Source organism: Citrus clementina, unplaced genomic scaffold, assembly GCF_000493195.1.
Source record: "Citrus clementina cultivar Clemenules unplaced genomic scaffold, Citrus_clementina_v1.0 scaffold_9, whole genome shotgun sequence".
Classification (NCBI taxonomy): domain Eukaryota; kingdom Viridiplantae; phylum Streptophyta; class Magnoliopsida; order Sapindales; family Rutaceae; genus Citrus; species Citrus x clementina.
Window position 1 is genome coordinate 13,858,458 of NW_006261964.1, and position 10,048 is coordinate 13,868,505.

The 10,048-nt window shown below is 35.8% G+C and overlaps 2 protein-coding genes across 2 annotated transcripts; one reads left to right on the forward strand and one right to left on the reverse strand.

The window, feature by feature from the left end:
• Positions 1–229: 229 nt before the first annotated feature.
• LOC18032546 lies at positions 230–1,156 on the forward strand. The gene is made up of 3 exons (XM_006420766.2): positions 230–282; positions 366–490; positions 587–1,156. Exons 1-3 carry the CDS (start codon positions 265–267, stop codon positions 891–893), a joined length of 450 nt encoding a protein of 149 aa, XP_006420829.2. The 5' UTR covers positions 230–264; the 3' UTR covers positions 894–1,156.
• A 1,920-nt stretch (positions 1,157–3,076) lies between these two features.
• LOC18032398 (DEAD-box ATP-dependent RNA helicase 21) lies at positions 3,077–5,517 on the reverse strand. The gene has a single exon (XM_006420767.2). The coding sequence runs from the start codon at positions 5,324–5,326 to the stop codon at positions 3,311–3,313; it is 2,016 nt and encodes a 671-aa protein (XP_006420830.1). The 5' UTR covers positions 5,327–5,517; the 3' UTR covers positions 3,077–3,310.
• Between the last annotated feature and the right edge of the window lie 4,531 nt (positions 5,518–10,048).

Here is a 10,048-nt window from a genome sequence, read left to right on the forward strand (position 1 = left end):
CTTTGCAAAGAAGAATTCAAAGCTTTCTCTAGTTTCTATCCAATCTTTTTGTAAACTGATTTCCTATAAAAGCTACTATGGATGCCAAGTGTTGCGTCGATTACAATGCTCTAGTGTCAGCCAGACAAGTATCCTTCCCTTGCTCTTTATAAGCAAACTCCCCGGTTTATAACTTGTAAACGCAATTCAACATTTCAAAATAAAATTTGAAATAATAATAATAATAATAATAAAATAATTTCACCCAAATTCTATCTGGGAAAAATGGCTTGCAGGGCAACTGTAAGTTTTCAGAAACATACTGTTTAATCACCAGCAATGGCCAATACGGTGGTTGATGATTGACGATGTTAATTCATTTGCAGGTTTATTGGAGATCAATGCTGATTGGCTTGGGTGGAAACCGCTCATTTGCTACATCAACTACTCCCAAGATGAAACACTTTGCACAAACTGCAGAAGCTGCTAATGGAAATCACTCTTACTCCAAGTTAGTCAATAAACACTACTCTATTAGTTAATAGTTTTAAATTCTGCATTTTATTAGACTGGACAATAATGTAACAAAGTGTGCTATTGATCCCAGGTTTTCGGCAACAGGAGAGTTTGCACCTATCTATATGGTGTTGGGACTGGTGGCAGTGGCAGTGACAATAGGGACACACACAATCAAACAGCAGCTGGCTCATTCTCCGAGCGTCAGCCTTAGCAAGAAGAAGAGGAGTTCACTTTCCGAAGTGGAAGATCCAGAAAGCGCTGTGAACTCTTCTGACAAGTTTGTGAACAAATCTTTCCTGAGGAAGGTGGCTCACATCCAGGATGATAACCGTGTGCTTCCTGATATTCCCCAGCCTGACCCTTTTACCAGAGCACGAAAGGCAGACACTCCGTAGATTAACTAGACTGCAGGAGTTGATGCGAGTCACCTGTGAAACAAACCCAGATCCAATTTCTGTTTCCTATACATGGTTTCTTATAGTTTATTAACACGAGATGGTGTCAATTGTTAATAAAATTGCTTCAACTTTTGTTTTCCTTTTCCTTAGTTAAAAGCTTTGCCTAGGCTTTCATTAGTTAAAAGCTTTGATAATGCCGATGTTAAATTATTGGGTTAATTCTACTAATAAAATGGACACCTTATTATTGTGTGTGATATATACCGGAGGATTTTGTTTCATTCTTTCCTTGTATTGCTAGCATTTAATATGTTTTCCAAACAACACGAAATGAAAATAGAAAACACAAGTTCAAACGTAGTTTTTTTCTTTTTTCCCAATTTTTCAAGAAGTTTAAACATAGTTAACAAAATTGTAAAGCTTCCTTCAATCTTCCCAAACACTGACCAAAAACATAAACAAAAACAAAATTCCTTTCTTTATAATCAGTCAATACCCTACATCTGAACAAATGACCGTGAAAGGGTCACCAATTAGGCACTAACTGCTAACCCCAAGGCCCTTTATCAACCAACCTCTCCTCATATGGGGCTTTCCTCATTTGGGGTTTTTTGATGGAGGATACCGAATTGCCATTACGAATTCGCCAAATGTCCCTATAGGATATAATCAGCCGAATTTGATGCAATGATACATGTACCAACATCAAATACTTGCAACTCGTCTAGTTTACAACAATTTTTGTAACAATGTTCACAAGTTTTTCATTATACTTGCTACGTTTGTGTTATATATAACTAAAGTTATGGTATAAATTTGTAAATGTAATAAAAAATTTTGACCAATAACAAGGGAAAAAAAACTTATATGGCGGTAACATTAACCAGATACACCTATCAAGGTAGTTTCTCCCCCAAAGCAAACTTCTTGTTCTTTCAGAAATGTACGAGGCTTCTACTGATTCTTTTGGAAGGTATATCTAAATAAAAACAAAAGTAAGCATCCACGTAGAAAATAATAACAATTGCCAATCTAACAGTGGTAAGGACAAATGAACCAAGCTTTTAAGCACTCTCTCTGAAGATGAGAGAACTCACAAGTCAGCAAAACTTTGCAATATTCATTTATAATCATTTCTGCGACACCATTTTAGATATTTAATGATTGAACAACCATCAAAAACTGCCAAACAGCATAGTAACAACCACAGAAGCAAATTCTGAACCCATCACGAAGAATACTAACTCAAGTATGAAGCACATAAGCAGGATTTATAAATATCTTGTTGCTATGATGGTTCCAGAAACTAGAAGACAACGATGAATGCAAATACTGAACATGAAACAATTGCATCTACATGACCTGTGTCTGTTTTCCCAGCAAAACAACACAGTATATAATTAGAAAATTCAACTTTAATATGAATTCATAGGAAGAGAGCGAACTAAAGTTACACTGCTAATTTGAGCTTATCTAACCACACAACATATCACCAGAGGATAGAAATTTGTATAAAGGTGTCAGTCACCAGTCACCATGCATAAGACCAGCTCTTTAATAATATTTCATTTGGTCATTTCACAAACAAGTTTTAAGTTCAACTATTGTATAAATAATCCAACAGCTTACCAATCGAAATTTCATGAAAGTATGACTTAGTCAGGATCTACATCATATCAAGCGTCTGGCGATACATCCATATACCTGGCTACATTGAAGCCAGCTAAACCATGCTAAAAAAGTTAACACATTCATAAAAGCAATATCAAGAATCCTCGGAGTAACGTTTATCACATTATAATCGAGGAGTAAGTTACTGAAAACATAAAATAAGTAAGAAGCCCATGCTTTGAGATAATATCAGAATTTCAAGTGAACTACTTATGTAAGCATAAAAGAGGGAGGATTGAAATTTCGTGAAAGCAAGACATAAGCCTCTGACAAGACGTCCAGACAGTGGCCAAAATGAAGCCAACTAACCCATGCTAACAAAGTTGGCATGTTCACATACGCAGAATCAAGCAATAATGTCAAACACATCAAAATAGGGGAATTTGTTGCCGAAAACATAAAATAATAAAAAAATCCATCTTTGAGATAATATCAGATAATATCAGCATTTAAATTGAACTAGTTATGTAAGTATAAAAGGAGAGGTCAATGATACATCCTTGATAATATGATTATCAAAACCTTCCTATTCAATAAACAATCAGGAAGGTAGAAACTTTACTGCAGCGCAACATGTAAGAATATCCACTTTCAGAAAGGCAGAATACAGATAGTCTTACTCCAAATAATCACTCCTACCCACTGCAGCAAGCAAAAAGTAATCAGGTCCTAACAGAGAATTATATAGCCAAAAACGTTTGAGCAAGCCCTTTTTGACAGTTTCTTTCAAATCATCATATTCCTCAATGAGCAAAAACAGTGTCATTGCGCCTAGGAGGTCTGTCAGGGATTGTTCCCGGCTTGAACTTTGAAGCCTCATGTTTAGCCAATTCTGGAGGCACAGGACTGTTACTCTGGATAAGCATCTGCTTGAGATCATAAAATACATCAGTATCATGGAAGGTCAAGAATGTTGTAGCCACACCAGTCTTCCCAGCACGGCCTGTTCGTCCAATACGATGAGTATACATTTCGATATTCCCAGGCATATCATAATTGATGACATGGGCCACATCAGGTATATCAATCCCACGCCCGGCAACATCAGTGGCAACAAGAACATTGTACCTCTTGGTCCTAAACCCTTCAAGGCTAATTTCTCTCTGCTCCTGCGACTTCCCACCGTGCAGAGTAGTAACACGATAACCTAACTTATCCAGATTTTTTGCAACCATGTCTGCGTTCTTCTTAGTGTTAACAAAGACAATTGCAGTCTTATCTCCAAGCTCGTCAAGCAATCTCTGCAGTCTTGAAAATTTCTCAGATTCTTTCATCATTACCACATGTTGCGATATCAGTTCAGTAGCCTTGCCAGCAGTGCCAATTGTGACCACCACAGGATTTCTCAAATACTTCCTAGCAAGCCTTTCCACAGCAGGAGGCATAGTAGCACTAAACATATAAGTAGTCCTATATATCCTTTTCTCATCAAGCTCCTCATCTTCATTCTCTGGCTTTAAATTACTAGAAGGCATTGCATCCAGCACCCCTACAACTTGCGGCTCAAAACCCATATCAATCATCCTATCAGCCTCATCCAGAACAACATAATTACATTGATTCAAAACTGCATACCGCCTCTCCAAACAGTCAATCAGACGACCTGGTGTAGCAATCACAACCTCACATCCTTGCCTAATCCTGAACCCTTGTTCCTCAATAGACTGTCCACCGACAATAGAAACGACTTTAATACCCAAATAGTGAGCAAACTTAACAGTCTCCTCCTCAATCTGCTGAGCAAGTTCACGAGTAGGGGCCATTACAACAGCATAAGGCCCCTCAGCCTCATTCTCTTCACTTATAGGCGGTAATCTAGAAATATAAGTTAACATAGGCAATACAAAAGCAGCAGTTTTACCAGAACCAGTCTCCGCAATCCCAATAACATCTCTCTGCTGTAAACCCAACGGAATGGCAGCCATTTGAATGGGCGACGGATTCTTGTAACCAACTCTCTCAACTGCTCTTAACAGCTCAGGGGTCAATTTACCCTCAGCCCAGTTCCTCATTGGCCTCGGAATCTTCGACCCTTTATAAGAAATGTTAAAATCTTCCCTGAAAATCCTCCAATCTCTCTCAGTCATTTCTTCAAGCTTCTTCTCAGACCAATGCCTATCAACTCTCATATCAAAAGTATCATACAAATCAGCAGCTTCCTCCTTTAGTTTCAAAGCAGCAGCCTCCTCAGGCTTCTCTTCAACCCCTTCTTTTTTCCTAATCTCTTCTCTCATCTCTTTCTCATTCTTGGCAGCCAACTTTTTCTGCTCCCTTCGATCCATCCCAGCACGAAACCCTCTCCCAAACAAAAGCTGAGCCTCGTGAGGGTTTTGATACAGAGCATTCATGTCACGTGATGTGTCCTCGGTATTTTCCCAGTCAAACGAAAACCTAAACTTCTCGCTCGGCTTAATGACCCTTTTCTTCGGCTTTTTAGATCCCAAATACTGCTCTTTGATCAGCTCCAATTCTCTCTCCCGCTCACGCTCAGCTAATTTCTCCAACCGCGCACGCTCCCTCGCCTTCGCTTCTTCTTCACGCTCACGGCGGTGTCGCTCACGCTCGCGGTCGCGCGAGTCGGAAGAGTTTCTGCCGTGGGTTTGGGGCTGAGAGAGGAGTTGTTGTTGTTGTTCTTGGCGGCGTTTTTGCTGGGCGATTTGTTCTTGGCGGCGTTCGAGGGCTAATTGCTCGCGTTGCGCTTTCGTCAAGAACAGGGGCTTCTTGTTGTTGCTGCCGCCTTCGTCCACTAATCGATTCATGTTTTGATTGATTTTTTTTTTCTAGGGTTAGGGTTTTGAAAAGAGATTCGCTTGGTTAATTGCAGGAGGGGAATTTTGATAAAATTAAAACCGTGCTTACTTACTGAACACGGATTTGATCACAGACGCTTGCACAATGCGCTGCGTTTCACTCTCTCACTCTCATAGATACACCGTTGACCGACACTCTTATTTTCATTTTTTTTTCTTTTCTTTTCTTTTTCTCGAAAATATAAAAATTACTGCAAATATTTTCGGACAATAAAATTCAAGAATACAAATTAGGGGTGGGAGTTTCTCGGTTCGGTTCGATTCTGAGGCTAGAACTGAACCGAACCAAAATTCATCAATTCAAAAGATTTCAAATTGAATACGAACTAAATTTTAGACCCGAACCAAATCAAATTGAAATATTCAATTTGGTTCGGTTTATATATTTTCTCAATTTTATAATTTTTATGTAATCTTACTATATTTTACAATTTTCACCTAATTTTATTGAATTTTACAATTTGTATTTGTACTTATTATTAATCACACTCTACACACATAGTAACACTAGATGTAAATAAATAAGTACAAATCTTCAAGTCAAAATCAAAATAATAAAAGTCCCAATATAAAATAGTTGCAAATCATAAACACACCTAAATTTAAAATCTATTACAAATTATAAATCCATAAAAACAAAAAACATAATACAACAAGTCCGTAATATTGCGTCGACATTTGATAAAACTCCATTATAACACAAGCCTCAACTACATCCACCGTCCATATCACTTGCATCAAAATTCAAAGTGAGCCAAAGCACTCAATAATTAAAGTAAATAAAATAAAGTGATATTTAATGATTTACAAATATATATATATATAGGGGGCGGATCAAGAGCCCTCTAAAATTACACTTAATTTTACATTAATTTTAAGCCTTTGGATTTAAAACATATCAATAGTAAGGATTTAATTAATTAAATGACATTCATTAATGCACACTTTCTCTCTTCTCTCATCCATCTTTTTCCCTAACGCTTTCTCCCTTCTCATCCAAGTAAAAATTTAGAAGGAGTTTATAAAGTAAATTATTTTTTACCAATAAACAAAGGAAATTTGAAAATCCTCCAGTTTCCTTTGTTAAGTTTTCACCAAATGGAAAGTTTATTCTTGTTGGAACTCTCGATAATACTTTGAGACTTTGGAACTATTCAACTGGCAAAATCCTGAAGACATACACTGGCCATACCAATTCGAAGTACTGCATATCATCCACCTTCTCCGTGACAAATGGGAAGTATATTGTTAGTCACTAGTAGAAAAATGATGTTCGCTGATACTAAGTTGCTGATACTAAATTAAAAAGTATCAGTATTTGGTAATTAAAGTTATTTTTAGCGTGTTTAACATAAGAGTGTCAGCGGTTGTTGATACCTTAGTATCATAACATTGTACTGATACTAAGGGGCGTATATTTTGATTTTTTATTATTTTAAACGGCTGCGTTTTTATTTCACTTAAGCTAAACGACAATGTTTTTATTTTATTTTTTATTTCACTTAAGCTAAACGATAGCGTTTATTGTTTCTAATACTACAACATGGACTTTTCATTTCCCTTGCTACCGTTTTCATTTCCCTCCAGCTTCAGAAAACCTAAACACTTAACCAAAACAAACATAAAGGCAGAAGTCAGAACAAAGCAAAACAAAATTGAAAGCACAACGAAGCAAAACCCAGAGCATGAAATAAGCAATTTGAGCTGACAAAAAAAGGTAAAAGGCACAAGAAAACCTTAAAGATCGAAGAATATAAAGCCCACATTAAGAAAGAAGATAACCAAAATTATTGAAGCAGAAAAGAAAGATCGAAGAAAGTAAGAGCAAATAAAAAATTGTAATCAGGTCAGAACACTCATCCTCTCTCTATATCGGTTCTTGCACTTTCCTCTAATTTTTTGTAAAGCCCTAATTGTTAATTTGTTTCAAATTTTTTTGTTCATGACTTGATTTTAATTTAGATAGGCTTGCATGCATGAATCATTTGTTTATTTACTTTTTCACGGGCATGCACACATGAATCGATGATTTGCATATATAACTAAGAAAATTCCACTTGGTGTTTATAAAATATGATTAAGAAGATGTGCTGTTTGTTTATTAGTTTTGATTTTAGGAATTGATGATTTAAAGTTTTTAAAAATTATGTATTTTTCCTTTTTTGTTATATAGTAGCACATGGTTGGACATGTTGCATAATTTAATATGTTTGAGCATAGAAGTTCCTTAATTTTGTCAAAATTTTATCCTTATGGCAACAAATTTTTAATTATTTCATGACAAGTTGACCTTAATTATTAAAGTTATTTATCATTTGGATGTGCTTTTGTGTGTCTTTATGTGCCGGCTTTTAGTAAATAAATAATTTTTTAAATGTGGTAATTGTGTTCATTTGCTATTTTGCAAGATGTTATTAAAGTAATTGTATCATATTTGTATTTTGTTATTTTTTGTGATTTACTAACTTAGGTTTTGCAGTAATAAAAGTATTAATACTGTTATAAATTGAATGTGGTTGGCAGGTTTTTTTATTTGTTTGATTCGATTACTGCTGAGGTTAAAAGTTTTGTTGAGTGGGACAAGAAGGTGTTTAATTGGTTTAGGTACGAATACATTGTCATTTCAACTGTAATCGTGTGGCTTTGTGACGTGTTACCTCAACTTTAATGGTTCTTTGAATGCAAATGTGTTGTTTGGTCTGTTATTACTTTATTTTGTGAGAACTTGGTTTATGTTGAGAATGGTGTACAATACTAACATTCCTTTGTTTATTGACAATTTTTTTATTTTCTTATATGTTTACATTTATATAAGTCTGGTTCATGGAAAGATAACCTCTAAAGTCATAGGCCACAACACCATTTACTAGATTGCTACTAGTCTATTTTCTTAGTTGTATAATTAATAGGATTTTGCTATTAATATGAATTTATTATTAATATTTTGAATTGTATTAGTACAAATAAAGCATTTAAAACTTGAATTAACATGTATAATTATATTAACAGGCATTATTGTTGATATGGATAAATCTTGGATATGGTCTGCTAGTCGATTGTCTGTAGAATATGAAAACAAAGTAGAAGAGTTCTTGAGATTTGCTATGGTTAATTCTGAAAATCGTAAGTTACTTAGATGTCCTTGTACTGACTGTTGCAACGTGGAGTTTTATGCTCCTGAACAGATAAGGGATCATTTGTTCACATACGGTTTTCTGCCATCATACGTAGTTTGGGATAGGCATGGAGAGGTTGAGCAAAAAACAACCTCCGTATGTTGCCATAACTATTCCGAGAGTCATCAATTTAGATTCAAAGATCAAAGTAACATTGAGTACATGATCCATGATGCTTACGAACAATGTGATAATAATCCTAAGAGTTTTAGGGATATACTTGAGGATGCTGAGAAGCCATTGTATGTAGGTTCAAAATATTCTAGGTTGTCCGGGTTAATGAAATTCTATAATGTGAAAGGCAAGTATGGGTTATCTGATCAATGTTTCACAGATTTGTTAGAAGTTCTTGCTGACATGTTTCCAGAAAATAACACCATTACTAAGTCAATGTATGAGACAAAAAAAATAATGAAAGTGTTGGGTTTAGATTATGAAAAAATACATGCTTGTAAGAATGATTGCATTCTCTACCAAAAAGAGTATGCAAATCTGAACACATGCCCTACTTGTGGAGAGTCTAGATGGAAGAAAAATAAAAAAGATGTCAAAACAAGTGGTAAACAGGTGCCTACAAAGGTGCTCTGGTACTTTCCTCCTATTCCTAGGTTCAAACGTATGTTTCAATCACCTCAAACTACCGAAAACTTATCCTGACATGCTAATCATCAAATTAAAGATGGCAAACTTCGCCATCCAGCAGACTCCCCAGCATGGCATTTAGTTGACAGTAAGTGGCCTGACTTTGGCCAAGAACCTAGAAATCTGCGATTAGCTCTCTCAACTGATGGGGTTAATCCACACAGCACACTTAGCACTACTTATAGTTATTGGCCAGTCATGTTAGTCATTTACAATCTTCCGCCATGGATGTGCATGAAAAGAAAATTCATCATGCTATCTTTATTAATATCTAGGCCTAAACAACCTGGAAATGAGAAAGACATATTGAACGCTTATTGAGAAAAATGTGTGTGAGAGCATTTATGGCACACTACTTCATCAACCTGGAAAGACAAAAGATGGGGTAAAGGCTAGAAAAGACCTTATAGAAATGAAAATTAGGGAGAAATTGGTTCCTAGTGAAAATAATAGAAGTACTATACCTGTAGCACCTTTCACCATGAGTAAATAAGAGAAAATGAAGTTCTGTCATACTCTGGTAGAAACCAAAGTTCTAGAAGGTTATTGTTCAAACTTTAGAATCTTGTTTCTACTAACGATTGTCGGCTTCAAGGTCTCAAGTCTCACGACTGTCACACTTTGATGCAACAACTATTACCCTTAGCAATCCGTGATTGTTTACCAGAAAATGTTAGAAAAGCAGTTATTAGGATGTGCTTTCACTTCAACTCATTGTGTAGTAAGGTGCTGGACAAAAAATCTCTTGACAAATTAGAAAAGATCATTTTGTCACTATGTGCTTGTTTGAACAATATTTCCTACTCGCCTTTTTTGACATAATGGTCCATTTGACGGTACATCTTGTTGACCA

What these genes read in the sequence shown, in the direction of transcription:
- LOC18032546 (XM_006420766.2), top strand. An exon ending in GGAAATCACTCTTACTCCAA is followed by an intron (nt 491 to 586) that starts GTTAGTCAATAA and finishes TATTGATCCCAG; the next exon opens with GTTTTCGGCAACAGGAGAGT.
- LOC18032398 (XM_006420767.2), bottom strand. Translation starts at nt 5,326, where the DNA reads ATGAATCGATTAGTGGACGAAGGCGGCAGCAACAACAAGAAGCCCCTG.